Here is a 22,579-nt window from a genome sequence, read left to right on the forward strand (position 1 = left end):
GAATATATGTGAGTTATTTTTGAATATATAAAAATAAAAATATATTTGGAAATGGTATATATTTCAAAAATTGTATATATTGAAAATATTGTTAATAATTATTTAATCAATTGATTTTATATGGCAGACTTTATTTTGATGACTGTTATATTTCTTTAAATAAATAAAATGAATTTCTTCCAAATTTAATTTAAACATTTTGTTAGTCTTAGTATTTATTTATTTATTAATTTTTGTCTAAAATAAATTATAAATAAAATGTTCTTAAGTTATTCTTTTCCCACTATTCACATTAAATTATGATATTAAAAAGAATGAAATAAATTAAGTATACAAAAATTAAAAAAAAAAAATAATATGTAGATATTTTTAAACTAATATTTTAGCTTGACTTTAATTTATTAATTTGCAATCCTGATTCCCATCACCATCCCCATATCTTAAAGAGATATTATCCGGATACATTTATTTACCATTCAAATCATATTCTATTTGCCGTCTCATGTGACAAACGGCACTCAATTAGCAAGTTTCACATTAGGATCTGCTCATAACCAATATATTTATACACAGTGGCACACATACATATATATCCATATGTATTTGGTCTATTGCCCCGACCAGGAGCTTGGTCAGTTTTGGTTAATTGAAAGTAAACAAAGCAACGGGAAATGTTGGTCAAACACGCAAATACAACCCCTAAAAATTATTTATGCCTCATATATTGACCATTCATTTTGGCTTTTAACGCCAGTTTTAGGGTGTTCAGCTGGGCAGGGGGGTTGGGGGATTGGTGGGATGCGCATTGGGTGCGCCGTGGCGACAATTTATGAACTTATTTTAGCAGTTAACATTTGTTTGGTTATGTCGAGGCGACGCGTCGGCCGCTGATTGCTGGTGTCGCCTTGCACGGATATTTGTGAAATTGAATCGTCCTGTCCCCGACCGACTGCTGCTTGCGGCTGTAACTTAATTAAGAGCCAGCCAACTTTGGGTCGGGCCAACAGCACCAACAACAACAATGACCACACAGCAACAACAGCAACAACAACAATGACATCAGAAGCCAGTTCAGGCCAATTGACACGGTGACACCAGCGCGTGCTCCTGCTCGGAGTCGCAGTCGTAGTCTGCCATGCATATCCTGTATGTTTACATAACTCACAGTTTCTTCGAACTATCGAGGGACTGGGCACTGCGACTATATCATATGACGAGCTAACTCTTAACTTAATATATATTACCTGAACTATCATCGAATTCGTCACTAGGTATGTTGGAAATTAGCTTAGGCCAGATTATAAACATTTACTGATCGATTAATCATTCAGATTAAAGTTGGCTTTAACATAATTGGGTAAACATTTTATTTTGAGATTTTTAATATAACCCAAAATATTTTTTACTTTAAGAGGTAATGGTAGTATATTATGTTACAAAGAAATATATTACAGTTACAGTCTTTAAAACATTTTCTTTCATTAAAAAAAAAAATATTTTTAATTTGTTAAAGGTTTTTGTCTCTTTAAGTTAATTTTCTTTTGTTCCATTAATGCTTTTCATTTATTAGCTCGAATAGAGCATTTGGACTTCGACTTGGCCAAGTTGACTTGGCTTTGGCTCTCGTCCTTTATGCCATTTCATGTTGAGGCAGCATAATTTTCAGGCATTTAGCTTGACCAGGCCGGAAGCATTTTGCTTAAATGTCTGGTCATTTGTAAATAGTTCGTGTTTCTTGGCCAACACTTGACGGAAATGAGCAAGAAATGAGCCACAGTCCGTCAGGGTGGTTGGCCAGGGGCTGGGGCTGACCACAAAAATGTCACGACTTTCACCTGGAATGACATCGGCTTGGCTGAAATTAGCACAACATTAAATTACACGATTTGGCCGCTCTGATAAGAGACGGTATAATATATACATATTCGTATAGGACAATATGAGTGTATATATAAATTCGTTTTGTTATGCCTGACATGAGTTATGATCTCGTGGTGTTTGGGCTGGCAGTGGCTCCGTCGGGTACTTTGCATATTTCATGCGTCTGCTGGAATGTGGCTTAGTAAGCCGACTATTCATATACACATACATATATAATGTAGGTTGTATGTCTTAATACGTTTTAATTAGGTCAATTATGGAAAAAGGTTTGTCACAGTGAAGAAATTGCTACAGACTAAGTCTTATATTCTCATTAAACGCCTAATGTAGCCTAACTAGAGTAAGCTAATTATTATTATTAGCCTTAACGCTCTCATGAGTGTATAATTTTCATATTATCTTATTTTTGGAAAACTCTCTCAGTTGCTATATCCCCTTATACCGTATGCTTTAATCTGCCGGCTATTCACTTAGCAAACCAAGTACTCTCTTCTGGCAGCTGAGCTAGTGAGGGAGCTTCGCTCTTTGATTGGTCGTAAATCAAAGATAGAGGAATTGGAAAATGCACTCGATGTCCAAACATTTTGGTTTCATTAGAGTAGGATGGGAGCTCATCTTGTTGGGCAAATGAAAACCTCATCCAAATGCTCTTTGAACGAAACTTTTTGCAATTAGCCAAGTTACTTCGGTATGGCTCACTCATTTCTGGGGGTCTACGTGAAGTATTCTCTGGTACATTTCAGTGAAATGTTCAGGCATTTGTTACGGGGCTGCTAGTCTCCCAGTCAGTTAGCCATATATATATACATATATATATATATGTGTGGGAAGAGGGGCTGGCGGAGCGGAAAGTCCCAGCGGTCGTTCATTTCATGGCCTGCATCATCAATAACTCATGCCCGGCCAATTTGTATACTTGGACAGTTTTGCGTTTGGCGCTCTCTTGACTTTTGGCCAGCTCCGTTGACGGCGACGGTGATGGTGACGGTGACGGTGACGACGACTTCGATGCTGAAAGTCGAAACCAATTCGAAACTCATGAGCATGGCCTAGGCTCTAGTATTGGCTTTGGCCATCTGAGCCACATTTCAAAAACAGTTTCCAAGGCATAAATCACTTAAATGCCTCAACAGCTCTGCAAACGGGAACAGTTCGATTTGCCAGATTCCAAGTACAATTTTTCCTACACCTACAAAGGGTATATTGATTTAGAGATGTCGTTTGTTACAAATTGGGAAATTATTTAAATTACGAATTTGAAGAAGTCTTAAGAAAATTAAAGTTGAATTTAATTTAAATTAAAATGTAATTACAAGGTACAAATTTTAGCTTTAATTATTCGTTTAATTTTACAAAAATTAAATTCGCAATTAAATGAATAAAAAAAATATAATTATATGTATATCTCTTTTAGCTAATTTACCTCTGAATATTTCTTCTATATTTTCTAGATATAAATGTCGATAAATATGTGAGTTTGCATAAGTTTCGTCGATCAATTTCTTTTGTCTCTAATTAGTAATATATATAAGAAACGACTTAGGTCTCTTAGCTTTTCTAGTTTTGTTCTATTATCTGATAAAATAGTGTACTAAATAGATATGCAAGAGTATTGCAGTCATTTAATAATTTCTTTTTTCTTTCCTTGTGACTCGTAGAGCAATTCGTTTCAAGTTTTATCATAAGCAAAAATTGATTTTTTTTGTTTTCCTTTTCGTCCCGCTTCTTTTTTTTTTTTGTTTTTTTTTTTGCATTTTTGCTGCCCAGCAAAGAGAAATAACGATAAATTGAGCAAATGTCAGTGCGGAGCGCGCCTCGGAATGGCCAGCTTTGTGGCTGCAGAGTTGAGTTATGGCTGCACTTGATATGTGGCTGACATGCCAGTCAAGAGCCGCCCTCCCCCCTTCGGCAGTCAGCTCACAGGTTAGCTCTTACCTGTCAGGGCGTAGGTGGTTGAGCAGCTATATCGTATATCAGTTAGCTTCATCTTCATCTTTGCAGACCTGCTGCCTTGTTGTTGGCCATATCGTCGCCTAATTTGCCCAAAATTGAGATTTATTGTCAACAGTTTTGCGGCAAAAGACTTTGCTCAGCCAGCAAATCGATCGAAAATTACAAAATTTCGAACCCTTTAGAGCTTTCAGTACTTTGCATATTTACTCATATTTTGTCAGTGAGTTTTATGTAATTAATTATGATTAATGACTAGCTAATGACTGGCACGCACAGCTCTTCTGCATTAAGAAAGTTCAAGAATCCAATCGAAGTTTTCGCTTTAAATTCGAGCATATTGCAAACTCAAGGACAATTTCACGCAACAAATGCTTCGATTAAAATATAAAGCGAAATCTCATGAAGGGATTGGCAATAAAAAAAAAAAAAAACACGCCCCGCTCATATGTGCAAAAAGTATCAAGAAAATACAGATATATGTATATGTATGTATGTTTATATGAAGAAACATAGAAATTCACCCAGAAGCAAAAAACTTTATTTGATATTTGTGCGAGCACGACAATGAATAATAGCTACACACATCGAATGCATCTGGTAAAAAAAAAAAAAAAAAAGAAGCAAATACAAAATACAGAAAAGAGCTAAGCAAACACCCTTCAGTTGTAGATGGTATAGGGGTGCCACTCGCAACTCTCGCTCTGTACTTTGCTTTAATAGCGAATTCTGTTTATTTATTTAAGTGTGGTTAGCAGTTGCACTCAAATGTGGGGGTCGCAAAACGTCAGGGGTCGCGAGGTATAGAATATAGAAAATGGTTCTTCAAATGTGACTTGATTTGCGTGAAATAAGTTTTGAGCACATCGAATCGGAGCACATTTGGGAGAAAAATGTTTGAGAATGTGTCTTCATAATGATGCTTAGAGATTTTTATGCAGTCTCTACATACATATAGAAAATTAAAGATACAGTTGCTGGAAATAATTTCAGTAAATATTTACATACATTTATTTAAATATTAAATGAAATTTTAATCAGTATTTTATTGATTAATTAAAATTTTAGACTCAATTTTCAAAAGTACTCAAGCAATTGTAGGAATAATAAATATACATATAGCTATTTCTGGTCTATTCTACAATTCTTAAGAAATCGATATGAACAATTAATGATATATATATATATTTTTATAATCCACTGATCTCAGCTACATAAAGTCAAGGAGTTCTCCATAATATGATTGTTAGCTTGTCGAACCTTTAAATAGATTAGATAATGCGATATATACTTTTATATTTTTCCTGCTTTGCCTTGACTTTTAGCGACCAACACGCACACAAAGATGCTGAAGGAGAATGCAATAAAACTTGAGTAAATAATTTGCCGAAGTATCAGTGCGCTGCCGCCATATTGTTTACACCGTTAGCTGCAGCAGACGCCATTTTGTATTGCACTGGTATTTATTTGCCATTGCGAAGGACTTTTGTGTCATATTTATCAACGTCTGTGGCAAATAATTTTATTAACTTTCGCACAGAAACTTTAAGTTAAATTGGGAGAGTGAGATAGAGAGAGAGAGAGAGGGTGAGAGAGAGAGGGAGGGAGAGCATGAGCTAAGGAGACTGGGAACTGTTCGCGAAAAGTTTTGGGTAGAAACAGGTGCAGTGTCTGAGCCTCTCTCAGTCTGAGCCTCGTAATTGTGGACCCCAGCCCAGCTGTCCGATGTCCGGGCGCGTGGCAGTCAACTTTATGCTCTACTAGGTACTATCTGCAGCGCATATTTTATTATTATCGTTTGCGCAAATAAATAGACTTTTGCGCAAATTACAAAAGGGCACAACTAGCTCGGCTAGCTGTGCGTTGAGCAACGTTGGCAACTCTGGCGGAATGCATCCGATGCCGTTTGTTGTCGCTGGCGACAAAAACTTTGCCCAGATCTAATCAAAAATTCACTTAAAAAGTTTGCGCTTGCCCTCAGTTCCACGGCCAGCCGGTGCGAAACAACTTCAAGTGCAGGCCCCATTTGTCCCTCAGCCCGACCCCAACGAATTGTTGCAGTTCCATTGTTGCAGGCGACGAGCGCTTTATAAATTGTGCTCTTTGCTGTGCGCCAAGGTGAAAGTTAAACAATCAGCGATCATTTCGAGCAGCTTTTAATAACTGCAAAAGCGCAAACGATGCAAATAATGCTTTAAGCTCTTGCAAAGTTTCTGTAATTTTCAGCTGGCTTTAAAGCTTGCTAATACCAAGAAATTGACTGCAAAGATCTGAATTTTATTAAAATTAGCTACGATATGCATTGCCTCTGATCAGTCGCTTTTAAATAAGATTCTTGACTTCAATAAAAAACAATAATTATTTACAATAACTAAGTAACACATTAATAGTCTTTGATATATTCTGCGTTAAAGTGCGCACATGGAGGAATTCGGGAAAATTTAGGCACATCAAAATAATATTGTCTCCAACAAATCGTAGCTAGTAGGATTAAGAATAAGATTAACTATTAAGTAAAATAGAATAAAGTATGCCTTTGTATGGGCCATTCTAAGCCATTGTTTAGTAAGGCAAATCAGTTCTTAACATAATTATTTAAAAATGATTTAATATTCATAGCAACAATTTGGTTTTAGACAATTTTACAATTATATAGATCGTTTAATTAGACAGAAATACATATGTAAAATCATTAATTTTACATTTTATATTGCAGAATTTTAAATCATTTGTATGCTCATTCACTAATCGAATATACATAAATATATGTATATTTATTCCACTTGTCCACTTTTCAAAGACACAGGCACAACTATTCAGCTTTTACGGATTTATTTAGTATTATTATTTATTCATTTATTTTTAATGGCTTAACTGCCACCGCAAGATGCGAATTACAGCTAGCCAAATAAATTAAATTACATTGATTGGCCAACTGTCAGACTCGATGTGAGCAAGTTAGAATAATCACCATTTGCACTTCAGACTGTCTCATCTCCGGCAGGGCGCTCATTGAGTGACATAAATAAAGCGACGATTTCAATAAGCAACAGAGAAATAAAAGTGCGAGAATCAAGCAACCAAATTGAGCAACTGCAACTCCAAGCAAGTTTAGTCAAAATAGTGGAGCCGCTTGTCCCTTTCCCAGCTGTTCGGGCCAAGATGTTGCCAAAAAATGCGCCAACAAATTGCAACAAAAATTTGTGCAGCAATCTTAAGATTTTCAAGTGCAACGTTATAAAAGACGCTGACGGAGAGCCTGTGCTGCCTGGCTGCTGACATTCGAAATACCCTGTAAGCGTAGGGTATGAGTATGCTAGAGTAAGGTAAATGAAGAACTGAAATTTGATTAATATATGCATATATATGTGCAAAGGAAGTATATATCTTTTCGATCTATATATGGGATATATTATAATGTAAAACGCGGCTGAATTTAAACAGAAATATAAAATTACCTATCGTATAAAAACAGGACGTCTACTAATTTAACTATTCTAACGTATATATCCTATTTACTCGTAATTCAATTATATCATAATCACATATAGAATCTATGCTTTGACATTCGATCTATTTACAGGATATGCACTCGTCCCTCTTCTAGCAAATTGTCGCAAAATTTCAAATAACTTGCAATCAAGGTGCAGAGGTTACTTGTACTTCCCCTCCCTCTGCTTCTCTCTCTCCCACAAAGTGCAACGTCTGCGTATTGTGGCATGGGCTGGGTGGGCGTGGCTGGCTGGTTTCTCCTAAACGATGTCGCGTCTGGAAATCAATTTAAGTTAACTCAAGTCTATTGTTTCAGCGTCTGTTCGCGCTTTAACCAGAGCTCGCAGTCTCCTTTCATTCCATTTCACGGAAGAGCAGCAAAGAGAGACAGAGAGGGAGAGAGAGTGAGAGCGATAAAGAGGGAGGATAGGGATGTGACGCGGGAGCAGGCTCTTTGTAGCTAGGAATTTTTATGAGCTGTCGTCGGGGACGACATCGGCCTTCTATCCAGCAACTTCAGACTGCGACTGGCTTGTTAATATTTCACCTAGATTGATACTGGGGAGCTCTAGAGTTTCGCCGGGGAGGGCAAGGGACAAGGGGCAAAGGAATTTCATTATATGCAGCCAAAGCCAAAGGACAAAGACATGTTTTTAATAGTTTCGCATGTTTGCGCTGCCTGCTTTATTCAGTATCATTTTTTTTTAGCTCGATCTTTTTTTTTTATATATATTTTTTTCTGTTATGGTAGAAGTTGCCAGCTTTTTGCTGCAGCTGCATATTTAAGCAGCGAGCTCGGCAAACAAAATGCATAATTCTTTTGGTTTAGGGTAAGACTAAAGTTAAAGCTGTTAAGGTATTAAAAATAGTAAATGAAACAGCGAGTTTAGCCAGATTCCGAAGAGTTGCTACTAAAGGCGAGTTCGAAGGACTTGAATTGAGAAATAACAAGTAAGAAAGCTCTAGTCGAGACTGCTCGACTACGAGATCCCCTGAACCCTTGGAGCAATAGATATTTCAATACTTTTTCGCGACTTTCAGCTTACACAAGAAACACGCACACACACACACACACACACGCACGTACGCACACACAGGTATACATACACACACACGCAAACAGACACACATACACACACACACACGCATACAGACACAAACTCATACACACACACACATACACACACACACATACACATACAAGCAACCACGCATAAACACGCATGGGCTGCAGTGTGCGCTTACTATGAGAACTTAATTGTTTAATAACTTTTTTTTATGGACGTACGATCTTCATGAAACTTTTAGATTATGATTATAACATAAATATGCATGTAATTGCCAAAGCACAAGTCTCTAGTATTTGAAATACGCTTTTTACAAAAGTGAGGGTGAGGGGGTGAATTTAGAGGTGGGGGGTAAATTTTAACAAAAACCGAAATTGTATAAATTGCATATAAGCATACATTAAAAATTTGGAGACTCTAGCAATAAAGGTGTAGAAGATATAATTTTATAACTGGGTTTCGATAAGGTTTTTTATCGATAAAAAAGATCGGGATGAGTTATCGATTTTTAATGATAAACTTGATATGCGCGCTGTAATAACGAACATTTTAAAAAAATTTGAAGTCTCTATCTCTTATATCTTCTGAAATCGACGCGTTCATACATACGGACAGACGGACAGACGGACAGACGGACAGACGGACAGACAGACGGACAGGGCCAAATCAACTCAGCTCGTCACCCTGATCAAGAATATATATACTTTGTGGGGTCTGCCACGCCTCCTTCTCCCTGTTACATACATTTCAACAAAACCATTATACCCTGATTTCCCATTGAAAATGGGTTCAGGGTATAAAAACATAGTAAACAAAATTTAACTGTATTAAAAATATATCAGATACTCGAAAATCAATTGCGCTAACTGCAGAAAGTACTTGGACATTGAAGTAGAGCAGTGATAACTTCTTCGAATGGAGATCAAAATATTTATACTGCTATTCCCTGTGCTGATTTGGTTGGATAGCGTTTCATTGAGGGACTCTCCTTTTAATCAATTTATATTGGATTGCCAAAGTAACCCCAAGGGCATGCCGCTCGAATTGAAGCTTGTAGGTTGATATCAAATCAATATAGATATAGGTATACATATTGATTGGATTCGAATTGATTTACAGCTTAAGGGCGTATGGCATGAGGTGGCCCGTTTCCCAAAGTCCTATGCCGTACGCTGCTTGTCGGTGGAGTGTCCGGAGAGTGCGAGCCCAGATCTGAATATCAAGTTATCTTACGTAAGCCACATTGGTCAAAAGGCTAAAAGAGTCGAGGACACGGTTACATTTCCCATGGACAATCTCACCAAGAACAGCATATTTCAGACGGAATATGAGATGCGCGATATGAAAACATTTTTGCGTTATGTGATAGTCTATACTGATTACGTAAATGTCTCCTTGGTTTGTGGCTCTTCGCCAATCACACCCTTCGCAATGATAAAAATATTTTCGCGTAACGAAACATTGGACTCCAACATGAAGGATTTCGTAAATCAGCAACTGAAGAAAACTCCACTGAAACGGGGTTTCATGTGGTTGGATAATTCCAACTGTGATAGAGCAAACTGCGCGTTTGTCAGCTCAAGAATTATTCAAACACTTACTATTGCATTTTCACTCTTAAATATATACATAATTTGATAATATATGAAATTTTATAATCCTTGACTTTTGGCAGGAAACAAAAGTTTTCCATTCAGCCGTGAAAATGTGAATTTAAATGCATATAATGATAAGATCGTATATATTAACTAATCTTAACTATTCACAATAATAAACGAAGGTGTGGCGCCTCCTTCTGGCTGCATAATACTCGCCAGCAACTGAAATATATCGAATTCAAAAGTAATATGAGTATAACTACAATATCTACCTAGCTGAAGATGACGATATTTATACAACTGTTGATCCGCATATGGAATAGGTCAACAGTAATCCAGTTTTTTTTTTTTTTTTTGCAGAAACCAATAAGCTCGTTTCACTTCGTGAGCGAGTAAAAAAGAAACACATCATTATTCACCTTTACAAGAACCCAATAAAAGTCAGACTATAGATAATAGATCGATAACCTAATCTGAACTATATTTTTCGACATATCTGGTGTCTGGGCTGCAGCAATATATGTGTAGAGCCATTTGATAAGCCAAGTTATATCAATTGGCCGTCACATGAGTCAGTCGTTAGTCGAATTCGGAAGTGTGCAGAACTTTGCTATGAAAACGAATATAATTGGCCTGTGGCTCTTGACACTAAGTTGGTTGCAATGTGTGCAATCGCAGCTACCAAACTTACCGGAGCTGCCGGCGAATGTGAATTGCCTGACAGAACTGAAACGAGATCCAATTGATCTAACAGCTGTAAGTTGGCTGTGTTGAAGGCATGCTCCTCTGGGAGGTGATACTAACCTGATTTCCCTTGCACAGATGTCGGGCTATTGGTACGAGATTGTTCGTGCTCCGAATATGGATATTATGAAGTGTTTGAATGTCTCTGTGCCGTCGACTGCGGATACGGAATTGAACCTTCAATTGGAGTATATCGAGACGATTAATCCGAAAAAGCCATGGATCGTTAAGGAGACTCTGTCGTTTCCCTGGGATGAGAATACTTCGAATGGCGTTTTTCAACTCCAATATGATTCGGCTTTTACGCTCACCTATAAAGTGCAGTTCTCTGATCCCAAACGCCTCGTCATCCTTTGCGGCTATGCGGCCTCAACGTCATTGCCAATCGTCAAAGTATTCGCACGCCAGCCCGAGATCCCAAAATACCAGATGGTTTTAATTAACAATCTGGTGCAGGCAAGTGGCTATGCCGATGATATTATTTGGACGGAGCAATCGCCGGATCGCTGCAATGCTGCAGTTCGTCCAGAAATGGCAATCCTAACCATATTCGCCCTGGCTATCATTCGAATTTTGGGTAACTAGGGTGGGCTTATCGTTATATTACCAGGAAAGGCTTCCAAGTAATACTTTGTTATTATTGTAGTTTGTGATTAGTCGTAATTTCACAGTGTGTGTGTGTGTATTATTAATAATAATAATAGTATTAATATTTATCTAATGTACTTTGTATATAATATTCTGTGTAGAGCACAAAGTGATGTTAAATGCCGTTCAACAATTTTATATACACATATACAATTTATAAAAGCTTAGCTGTTGTTATGTATATTGCTTCTTATTATATATTGTATTGCTTATCTGAATTAAGAAAAAACTTTTCCTTATTGAAATCTTATTGTTTTCTTAATCAGAACCATGTATTATAAGTTTCAAATGCAGCTATTTATGAGCTATTTACGAGCTCCCCCAAATAAAATTTGTTTAAATATTACACATTCAAAAATTACATCAATTAGTTGTAGGAAGTTTTAAGGTATTAACTTAGATAAAATAATATTCGTATATTCTTGAAAGACTTTAATTGCATTCTAATACTGACAATACAATTTTTTTTTTTTTTGCCACACGATAAGATACCCATGTTTATTATGTTTATAAAAATTCAATTTGTAGTATTCATATTATGCATGTGACTCAGTCAGTTGTCATTTAGTGAACGACAACTGACTCTCTAAGTCTTTCACTCTTTCTCTCTCGCTCTATCTCAATGAGTGTCTCTATGAATTCAGTCTCTTAGCATTTCTCTCTCTCTTTCTATCTCGCTCTTTCTCTCTCTCTCTGAGAGTTTCTAAAAGGTATAGATTATATTCTTATATACATAGCAATTGTCTGATAAGCGTGGCATTCGCATTATAATAGCTTTAGTTGGGCAGCATGTGAATTAGTTGTTTGGCGGATGCTGTATAGCACAGATGACTCTGGCATGGCTGTCCAGCGATTTGTGGTGCTCTTTCTGGTGCTCGTTTCGACGAGCTGTGCTCAATATCTACACACACTTAAGAGTCTGAGACGCTTCTCGTGCAGTCAAGATGCTCGGGAACAGCCACTTAATCTATCTGCTGTAAGTGGAAAGCTTTACATTGTTATATAAAATGCTATATGCCATACTGATCGAGCAGTTCACCCCCCTAGATGTCGGGCTATTGGTATGAGGCAGCTCGCATACCTAACATGGACATTATGAAGTGCCTGAATGTCTCCGTGCCGCCAACTGCAGATGGAAAGCTCAAGTTGAGGCTGGAATACATTAGCACAATCCATGGGGAAATTCATGCTGTCAAGGAAACGGTTTCATTTCCATGGAATAATTTCACCAAGACCAGCGTATTTCAGTTACATTATAAAACTGTCAAAATGAACGTCACAGTCACCTATAAGGTCCTCTACAGCGATCCTCAACTTATGATCGTACTCTGCGGCTACTCGACCATCTCGCCTTTTCCGCTCTTCAAGCTGTTGACGCGACAGCGAAGGTTAGATCAAAATCTTATAGATATTATAAAAGCGGATGCCGACAGGATGGGCATCGGTTCCCAGATAATCTGGACAGAGCAATCTCCGGATCAATGCAGTGCTGCAAATCGCTTGGCGACAAAAATTATAATAATATTTTCATTGATTTCCCTACTGAACTTGTTCAACTGGAATTATCGCATTAAGTTCAGGGTTATGTTCTGAGTACTACTGTTGCTGATACTACTACCACTAGTAGCAGTAGTTGAAATCAAGAATCATAGTATTAGCAGTGATCGTAGTTGTGCAACAAGTGAAGATTAGTTTGAATCCTGTATCAGGCGAAGACATTAGATTACTGTACTCTACTAATACTATTCCATGTGATTATGTTTTATATAGTTTTCTTCTACTAGCATAATATATGTAGTTAAAGGCATTAAAGACTTGCACTGCTACTACTACTAATACTATTACTTATGCTCTAAGCACCGTTGTTTACAGCTGAAGTAATAGTATTAGTAGTAGTAGTAGTGGAGGTACGAGTATTTAGTACTTTAACTATATTATACTAGATTGATGGCGCTATTGCTTTAATAATTTCGCAACGAGGTTTATTGAATTTTTGTAAATTAAATTATCATAAATACAATAATTAACTTTTAAAATTATTAGTTTACTTTTTGTAAAAATGGAATAGAAACCGGAATCGAATTGTAGCTAATCTGTGCCCCTATCTTTTATTGCAAAATATAATATTTACAGCTCTCTTCTGTACAAAACAATATTTGTTTATATCTCTCAAAATCAATTTCTTCAAGTTCATGGAAGTATATTATGCTCCTTCATCAACCTTTCATGCATGGTTTTATAAACCGTTTTTTGATACTCATGTTTTTTCAATTTTTGTCTCAATTTTCGTTTCTCCTTTTTTGCTGATAAGCGATTTCTATTCAGATTAAATCAATATGCAGTCTATGTACTATGTACTAGGGTCAATGCTTCAGTTTTGAGGGCTGTGCCTAAATAAGCACATGTAAGCGCATTTTTATAGCGGATAACGAAGACTACTAGTTGTAAGACGAAAGGCCCTGGCTAATAGATATCATGTAAACGGCAATAAACGAATAGACTTTAAAAAACTGAAGTATTTGAACAGTATATAACTTAACTAGTTCTACTTTAATAAGATTATATAATTAACTAAATTTGATAATGCTTGGCATATCGCTAAAGAATCTATATATTCATTTGTATTCCTCATAGCAATCTGTGAATATCTATTTGACTTACCTTCCATTTCGAAATTTCTTTGAACTATTAATATGTATATTTATGTATTTTCTTACAAATATATAAACCCTCATATCACAAATTTTTAGGGTACTGCAAAATATCATGAAGAATTTTCCATCATTTTTTCTTTTGCAATTTTCATTTTTATAAACTGCCGGCTGCAAAATAAAGCGAATAGACTGGAAATGTTTAAAGCAGCGCCTTTGGCTTGAGTTTCAGCTTCAGCTGCAGTTCTAGCTTCAGCTTCTACTTGAACTTCATTGACTTTTCGGGGCAGCTATTGAGCTGAAGAACGGACCGGCTGTGGCTCCGCTCGTCCATAGATTGAAGTCAATGAAGTGCAAATCGTGGCGCAGTGGCCACTTTCATTGATTTGATGCGTTTGCGTGATGCTTGCGGTTGTTGCATGCTTCAGAGCAGCAGAGCAGCAGGGCAGCGAAAGCAACAGCGGCAGCGGCAGGAGCTGTTTACCCAAAGCCAGCCAAGTGAAATTGAAAGCCCTCTTGGCTCCCATAATTGTGTCCAGCTGCCTTTCTGTTGGCTTTTCGTAATGGCGTTCGTGTGAGTGTGCGTGTGTGTGTGCCCGTGTGTGTGTGAACAACATGATTACTTGTCCAAAGCCGATTCGACGTAAATCATGCGATGACTCTGCGAAATGGCACAAACATGCAAGACCCAACCACGCCCCCTTCCATGTTCTCACTGCCTCTTTGATCCATACAGAAAACTACAGAAAAAGCGAAAGTTAATGTAGCACATGAGGTCGCCAAAGAGCAGAAGAGTTAACCAGAGTTTTGATTGCGACGCTCTGCCTACGTGGTTCAATTACTTTTAGCAGGCAAGCATTCTACCACATTAAAAAAAAAAAAAAAAAAAAAAAATTACTTTTGACATTTCCTTTAATAAATGTATAGCACGCTTCACGGCGCACACCTTTGTGGTGGTGGCACATTTTGTAGGCTGTAGAAATAGGGAGAGAGCTGTATTCCCTCAACTCCCACAGGCCGAACAGCTCCCACAATATTAAAGCTAAAGAAGGTTTTTAGGTTTTTTATTATTTTTATAATTCATCGATATACATTTCTCATGTAGACGTGCTTGGGGTTAATTTAGCCCACATGGAAATAGACCTCTGCTTGGATCAATGTAACTGAATCAAGAGAGCATTTTGAGAGTATATGTAAAGCTGGAGTAGGAATTGATAAAGATTTATTCTGATCAACTATAAATTTTAATTGAATATTGATTGTTTTATTATTAATATAAATATTGCTTCATTTATTTGATTGTAACATTTCGAAATTGAAATATTAAATGAGAGTATGAAAGCTTTGTTAAATTGGGCTATCATTTATAAACTGCAAATTTAGTTTTTCGCTTCATCTCTCTCTGATTGTCTGTTTGTCTCTTTCTCCGTTTCTGTTTTTCTTTTACTCTAAAACTATTTTACTGTATTTTTTTTTAGCCTTGTCTGCCTGAAAATCTTTCTTTGTCCATCTGCCTGTCTTTCTCTTTCTCTCTCTCATTATTTATCGCTCATTGCACTTCTCACTTTCCTCTTGCTTAGCCGATTGTTGATTTTATGGCATTCAGAAGTCGCTCATTTGACAGCAAATTGAATCGAATCGATTTGAATTCATAAATCAGCGAAGCGTTGACAAATTAAGTATCTGAGAAAATCATATCAAGAAATTTGCATTGCAAAGTGTCTGCCTCCATAAACGTCAAGTTAATTAAATTAACACCCACACACACACATTGAACGAGATAATATGATTGTAATACAAAATATATGCGTTAAGTAAAATGTCGGGAATAACAACTAAGGAATAGAGTCTTCGCTCTGAATAAAGTCCGCTCGACTATCAGCTGCTCCTTAGTGAATTAATATTTAAATTTCATTAACAGTTATCTTGACAGAGTCTGCATTCGATCAGCTCTCTTTATCCCTAAGAAGTCTAAATTTATATTATATATCCTTTAGAGACCATTTATGCTGTTCGCTGTGACCGCTTAACGAGCGAGTGGTTTATGTGCTGCTACAGGGTATAAAAATGTGAATGTGATTGCAATTGAGAAAATCAAAAGCTTGCCCAACATACAAAGGCAAGAAGGGAAACAAAATGGGAAAGGAGTAGAAAGAAAATGGTCGTAAAAATCAAATGAAAATCGATTGACGTTTAAGTTGAAATTGCACAATGTTTGCAATAAAATGTTGGCGCTGTAAAATATCGCCAGAGTCGAGCTGCTGCAGTCGCCGCATGACCAGCGTTGCCACACTGCCCAAACATGTTTGCGCACTGCTGAAATGACGTAGATAAAAACGCAATCAAACAACAAAAATGTCCTCGCTGTGTGTGCGTGGCATTCGGCAATGCCATACATATGTTTGTATTTGTATTTCTTTTGTTTGTTTGAATGTGTGTGTTTGTGTAAATGTGTGTGAGTGACTGTAAATGCACTCGAGCACGCGCAGCGGCGATGAAAGCCACGTAACGATAGCAACAACAACAGTTTAAGATAAAAACTCTCTTCGGCCTTTGAACACTCTGAAAATTGCAGTTGGAGAGAGATGCACTGGGAAATTGGTATGTACATATGTATGTGTTTATACAGGCTTATGCATATACATACATACATATGTTGAGATTTGTTTTTATATGAAATGAAAGCCTTTTTTGGCATACATAATTTAATATTATTGTTAAGGCATATATTTTTAAATTAAATTAAAATTAATACCTAAATTAAATTAAATTAATAAATTATCACCTTTTGACAAGCATATAACTTGACATATATTATATATATTTGTAATATATTCAAATAATAATTACAGGATAATTCATTTTTATGTTTTATTAAACAACACATCATATTACAATAATTTAAAAAAAAAAAAAAAATTACATTTGCTTTTTGCTTTATATATATTTCTGATTAGAATGAGATGACTGCAAATCTATTATAATAATTATAACACCCACTGTTATACAGTCATATGTCATGCGGCGACATGAAGTAACAGAGCAAAGCGACAATCAATCGACGTCGACGCTGACGCCTGCGTTGACGCCGACGGCGACGCGAACTTAACATTGTTAAAGAGTTGTCATTGTGTTGTTTGCAGAGTTGTCGCTCGTGCGATGGCTCGCTTGTTTGGCTGCTGCTTCTGCTGCTGCTGCTGCTGTTACTGCTGCAGGCTCTGTGTAAAGATATTGCAGTTGCAACGTGTTGAAGTGGCGCTTCGGTAAAATTGTGTCAAACTGTGATTGCATTTTTGTAACTGACTTTCAATTGCTGTGGCTCCGACTGTTTGACTTTCCCACTCTACGTATGTGTGCGTGCGTGTGTGCGAGAGTGTGTGTGTGTGTGGGCGTGGCAGTGTTAAGTGCTGTCACATGCAGAGAGCAGAGCAGAGCTTTTACAGCTTTTTAAATGCAATCGTTGTCTGACTTGATGCATCTCCATTGAGGCGCATCCCATGAAGTTATGTCAAGTTCAATGCGGATTACTCAAGCGACAAAGAAGCCCGAAGTACTTGACATACATATAGTTCAAGTATTAGCGAATTAAATTGGTTAGCAAGGATAGGGTACGCGGGAAAATTAAGCACTAGATAACAAGGGGTTTTCAGTGGAAGCGCAGTACTTTGCGGTTTCATGATGCAATCCGTATTTTAATTGGATAGTAAATGATTAAGTCTGTTTGATTACAGAAAATCAGGATCCATATCATAGTTACTTATGTAACGTAAAGTTTAGCTTAAGACAATTGAAGACTCTAGGATAAAATGTCACTTCAAATATTCATAATATTAGTTAATATTATATTCATAATTAATTTTAGATTTTCTGATCGCGGATAGAAAATAATAATAATAATAATTTCGATAATTTATAGAATAAATTTAGTATAAATTTAATTTGTTTCGTTGAAATGTATGTAACAGACAAAAGGAGGCGTGGCAGACCCCATAAAGTATTTATATTCTTAAATGTAGATTTAAATGTACTAAATGGAGTTTCGGGTTTTATAATAATATGTTATATTCATAATTTAAATTCATGAAGATAGTGTATCCACAAGAAAAGTTATTAAGCAGTTAAGTTCCCATAGTAAGGGGCCACTGCAGACAATGCTTGTTTATGCGTGTGTGTGTGTGTGTGCATGTGCGAATAATTATTGAAATATCAGTTGCTTGAAGGGTTCAGGGAATCTCGTAGTCGGGCAGTCTCGACTAAAGCTTTCTTAGTTGTGTTTTTTTTTTTATTTTTTATTTTTTATTTTTAACTTGGACTCTTCTGGAATTGATCTTTCTTTTATCCTAATGTATTCTAATAATTTGAGAGGCGGCAAGCATCTTCATCTGCAAACTTCACTTTATAATATATTCGTGCACAACTCCTTCAAGTGATTATCGGGCGATAGAGAATGACATTTTGGAGGATAATAAATGAATGTGGCCCGTTAAATAAAATACAAGAAAATAAGCACATAAAAAATAGAAAATCACTCGTAATTCTATGGCGTATTTTCGTGTACGGAGGAGTTAGAGGGGAAAAAAATCGAGTTGATAAATTGTTGCCAGCATTTGGCAACGGTAGAAGAAATGGCATATCCGTTGGCTGTTCATAAGCAAACGGAAGCAATAATAAACTTGGCAATCAGTTGTCAGTGCGTAATGGAAACTTCGCAGCACTGCCAACTGGAGAAATGCAGCTAGGAAGACAAATGATTAGCAAGGACTCACGTGCAGCAGCCAAAAACTCAAAAACTGGGTTAAGCAGCGCGCGTGATCTTTTGCCAGAGTCAGAGTTATACCTATATGGATATACATATATATATACGTATATACGTATATAGGTAAATGCTGGCCCCTATCAGTTTGGCCAAAAAAGACGCGCAACAGCAACAACTTTGACCATTTTTCAAAAGCATTAAAAAGAGACGAAACCTGCTGCATGCCACATGCCGCATGCCCCATGCTCCACACTGCATGCAGCATGCTGCATGTTGCTCTTCAATGCACCATTCAATATGCTCGGCACGTGCCGCAGCAGCAGCAGGAGGAGCCGCATCAGCAGCATCAGCAGTAGCAGCAGTTGCTGTTTACGGCCACGCCCACTGAGTAACCTGGGCTCAGGTCGTAAAGTGCCTGCTATTTACTGAGCGCCCCACATAGCCCAGAAGTTGAGTAATGATGACCATGATGCTGCACATCCTGCTGGCGGGCTAGCTGCCTGACTGCCTGACTGCCCGGCGTCCTGCCTCCTGTCTCCTGCCTCCTACATGGATATATCGGGGCATACGTCTTGAGGTCGTGGCTTATGCAAATATGAGCACATATGCTCTTGATGTGCAGCTCGACCGATTGAAATGCTAAATGTGAGCTGATCATGATAAAGCTATAAGTACTGTTCAGATGAAATATATGTTATCCATGCATCTGCTTTAGTTTTTTCTTTTTTACAACGAGCAGTGGAACAGCCATAAATTATAATAGTTGCAACAAATATTTGAAAACAAAAATGAAGAATGTTGTAGTAGTATATATAGTTTTGTAGCTTTGCTTAGCACTTCTCAAAGGCTTGCTAAATTATGGCAATGGATAAAATACGATATAAAATTTTCCATTTGAAAGTTCGAACAGCAATATCTATACGGATCCAAAATCTAGTCCATATAAGAAAGGAAGGAAATCTTCCTTAAATAAATTTATCAACACAATGCATCAGTTATAATTTGAATACTTTGTTTATTACATAATACCCCTATGGCTGAACTGGCAACAAATATCCCCAAGAAACTTTGCCAGTAATCCATGAAAATATACTCAAATTTAAAGTGCAAAACTTTTACTTTGACCAACTGCTGCGATTGCTGTCACATAACTTTTTGCCAGCATTTGCTGCATATATATTTTTTTTTTTTCATAGTCGCAAAAATTCAGATGTCAAATTCAAATGTCAAATTAACGTCCGCAACAATTGTAAAACTTTGGGGCGTTAAGTTGAGTGCATAAGGCGACACCTAGCGACAGTTTTCTGCAGCTGGGTTTCATTTTTGCCTTTTACATTTTGAATTTTGGTGAGTTTTATAGTACTTTCCCCTCATGAACAGACAATGCGATCCAATTAGATTAATGCAGCCCAACAATGACACTTAATAATTGTCTCTCGATGTCTCACGCCCAAACTTCCTTCCTTCCTTTGCTATATAAATCAGCTTGCATCGAAATATGAATTTAATTAAAGCGTTTTTGTGACAACAGACGCTCGTTGGTCGTGTGCCTGTTCGCCCCTTCTCTCCGTCGCCCACTCGATCTGCGACGCACTTTAAAATATTGCCAATATTGTCTAGTCAGTTGCGTAACCTCCGTAACACTCCGACTCTGTGGCCCACAAGCATTTTCCTGGCTCTACCATGCATTAGGCTTATTAGACGCACACGCGACTCGCAGACATACCCTGCACACGCGCAATGTGCAACGGTCGTCAGGGCTGACATGCCACGCTGTATGCATTGTACTCCCCAAACCCCTCCCCCTCTCCATTTATCCCATCAATGCTTGCCGCAAACATTTTACGCATCGAAGGAGCTGCAACGAATTGCTGTGGGTAGCTGAACTCTGTTAGCATTTGTAGCCATTGGACTGGACTCTCAAACAGGGCTGCATAACAAAAGAAATGCTTTTAGCGCTTTGAATTCCTTAAAAAGGCGATAATAAATGTTTTATCATAATTTTGTTTATTTTATATTTTATTTTTAAAGCACTACGATCTCTTCTTTAATTCAAAGGATCAACCAGTCTATATCATATTTTTCTTGTACTTCTTATTCTCATTTCTCATATTAATTTCCCTGCCTAATTTTGATATATTTCATTGTCATAATACCATTACGGCTTTGCATTGATGCATGCAAATCCTGATTATATGCTGGACACGCGTCACCGGACACCCCACTTTCAACTGTCGCGACATGTCACGTGCCCCTCTGACAATATGGCCACGTTGCGTGCAGCAGACGAACGGTACATTGCCAGGGTTACCAACACTGTCTGGCTAGCATTTCAGTACAGCAATCCAGAGTTGCTGTTGCGTGAAAAGCTGCCAAGAGTGGGAGAATATTGTTGAAAATTAGCCAATTCCATATACCTACGTGGCATTTCATTAATTTCAAAGGGTGCCAGTATGGAAAATAGACCTGATAATTCTTTGAATAATCCTTTCGAAATGTAACACAAGAGTCGAATGACTATACTTTTCATTCACGATGGATCCATTCTACTTAATCTAATTATTGTACAAGAAGTCACAGACAAAGTTTATTTTATTTCCAGATTAGCTCCTTTAAGGTCTCTACTCTAATAGCTCTGTCGCTTCTTAATTTTATATTCCTTTGAATTTCTTTAGTACATGTAGCTGAATTTGGTAATTTTCCGAAAAACTTTGCTTAAAATCATTAAGGAATTAAGAAACAATCTAAGTATATGCAAAAGCTTACTTCAAACTTTAAGTAAATAAATATTTACCATTATCCAAGCTAATAAACTTGGTGTTAAATTCAACTGCTAGCTAAACAAACTTATCGAGATATCAACTATCGTATTTGCGTTTGGCTAATGTAAAACTGTGAAAATAAATCAAAAGTGACTTTTAATTAAAAGTTGAAGTTGCCTTTCGCTAAGGGTGGGGGAGGCTTCTGTTCTATGCATATAAGATGCTGACGCCAAATGTCGTTCGTTGTCGTGGCTTAATTTTGTTTTGCCTGGCGCACCCTCATAAATCACAACGTAGGACGAGGGTTGCTGCCGACTCCACCCCTTGCATTAATTGAAGGTGCAAATGCGATGTACTCGCACCCCAAATGGAAAACAATAAAGGACAAACAGACAAGCCGGATGCTCTGCCATCCGAGTCGAATACGCAACAGTTTTTGATGTGCGTCCAGGGATTGGGTCACAAAAAAAATATGGGATAAGTGCTACAGGGGACTCTAACGGAAGTCTCGATGCCACTGTAAGTAACGGTAAAGTTCTGCCCAAGGGTTGTTGAGTGAGCGCCCTTGGACCGGATTGCCATGGCGACTTTGGTTCGCTGTGGTGTCAACTTCTCTTGCGCCGTCAACTTAAATTATCATAACTAATAATCATAAACCTCGACTGCATTAGCTGGGCCCGGCATTTTGGGAAATGTGATCTGGTTGTTGGCTTAGACACATCATTGGGGAGTTTTTAAAAAACCTGCTAGGTTAATTGCGCGACTCTGGAGTCTTTAGAGAACTCGCGCCAATCAGGGGTAGCTCGGCTTTGCTACTCGGCTTAACATTATGTGAGTTTTTTATAGAGTCTATAAACAATGATGAGTCAAGTGGGTTCACAGCTTGATGACTTGCAGCCTGTTAAGGCTGAAATATTATTTTTTGCAACTTTTTATCTTTACTTGTATCTCAATAATGTCTGCTATAGCTTAAATGTTATTTAAAGATTAATTTTAAAATATTACATTAAAGTTTTTTTTTTTATAATTT

General features: G+C 37.3%; 3 protein-coding genes across 4 annotated transcripts; all 3 read left to right on the forward strand.

Annotated features, from left to right (window-relative positions):
* Nucleotides 1-9,169: 9,169 nt before the first annotated feature.
* Nucleotides 9,170-10,033, forward strand: LOC26528416. The gene is made up of 2 exons (XM_015167351.3): nucleotides 9,170-9,443; nucleotides 9,510-10,033. The coding sequence occupies exons 1-2, from the start codon at nucleotides 9,306-9,308 to the stop codon at nucleotides 10,026-10,028; spliced, it is 657 nt and encodes a 218-aa protein (XP_015022837.1). The 5' UTR covers nucleotides 9,170-9,305; the 3' UTR covers nucleotides 10,029-10,033.
* Nucleotides 10,034-10,540: 507 nt separating this feature from the next.
* On the forward strand, nucleotides 10,541-11,689 carry LOC6574255. Its single transcript, XM_002000275.4, has 2 exons — nucleotides 10,541-10,744; nucleotides 10,811-11,689. Exons 1-2 carry the CDS (start codon nucleotides 10,556-10,558, stop codon nucleotides 11,315-11,317), a joined length of 696 nt encoding a protein of 231 aa, XP_002000311.2. The 5' UTR covers nucleotides 10,541-10,555; the 3' UTR covers nucleotides 11,318-11,689.
* A 480-nt stretch (nucleotides 11,690-12,169) lies between these two features.
* On the forward strand, nucleotides 12,170-14,166 carry LOC26527162. 2 transcript variants are annotated; one of them, XM_015167352.3, is made up of 2 exons: nucleotides 12,170-12,356; nucleotides 12,415-14,166. In XM_015167352.3, the coding sequence occupies exon 2, from the start codon at nucleotides 12,428-12,430 to the stop codon at nucleotides 12,971-12,973; it is 546 nt and encodes a 181-aa protein (XP_015022838.1). In that variant the 5' UTR covers nucleotides 12,170-12,356; nucleotides 12,415-12,427; the 3' UTR covers nucleotides 12,974-14,166. The 2 variants fall into 2 exon arrangements, with proteins under 2 accessions (XP_015022838.1, XP_015022839.2); XM_015167353.3 differs by having other exon boundaries at nucleotides 12,428-14,166.
* Nucleotides 14,167-22,579: the final 8,413 nt, after the last annotated feature.

The sequence above is a fragment of the Drosophila mojavensis genome, unplaced genomic scaffold (assembly GCF_018153725.1).
Source record: "Drosophila mojavensis isolate 15081-1352.22 unplaced genomic scaffold, ASM1815372v1 contig_277, whole genome shotgun sequence".
NCBI classification, from domain to species: Eukaryota; Metazoa; Arthropoda; class Insecta; order Diptera; family Drosophilidae; genus Drosophila; species Drosophila mojavensis.

Coding starts and splice junctions, on each gene's coding strand:
- LOC26528416 (XM_015167351.3), top strand. CDS start 9,306: ATGGAGATCAAAATATTTATACTGCTATTCCCTGTGCTGATTTGGTTG. Junction 9,444..9,509: donor TGCCGCTCGAATTGAAGCTT/GTAGGTTGATAT, acceptor ATTGATTTACAG/CTTAAGGGCGTATGGCATGA.
- LOC6574255 (XM_002000275.4), top strand. CDS start 10,556: ATGAGTCAGTCGTTAGTCGAATTCGGAAGTGTGCAGAACTTTGCTATG. Junction 10,745..10,810: donor ATCCAATTGATCTAACAGCT/GTAAGTTGGCTG, acceptor TCCCTTGCACAG/ATGTCGGGCTATTGGTACGA.
- LOC26527162 (XM_015167353.3), top strand. CDS start 12,192: ATGCTGTATAGCACAGATGACTCTGGCATGGCTGTCCAGCGATTTGTG. Junction 12,357..12,427: donor AGCCACTTAATCTATCTGCT/GTAAGTGGAAAG, acceptor TCACCCCCCTAG/ATGTCGGGCTATTGGTATGA.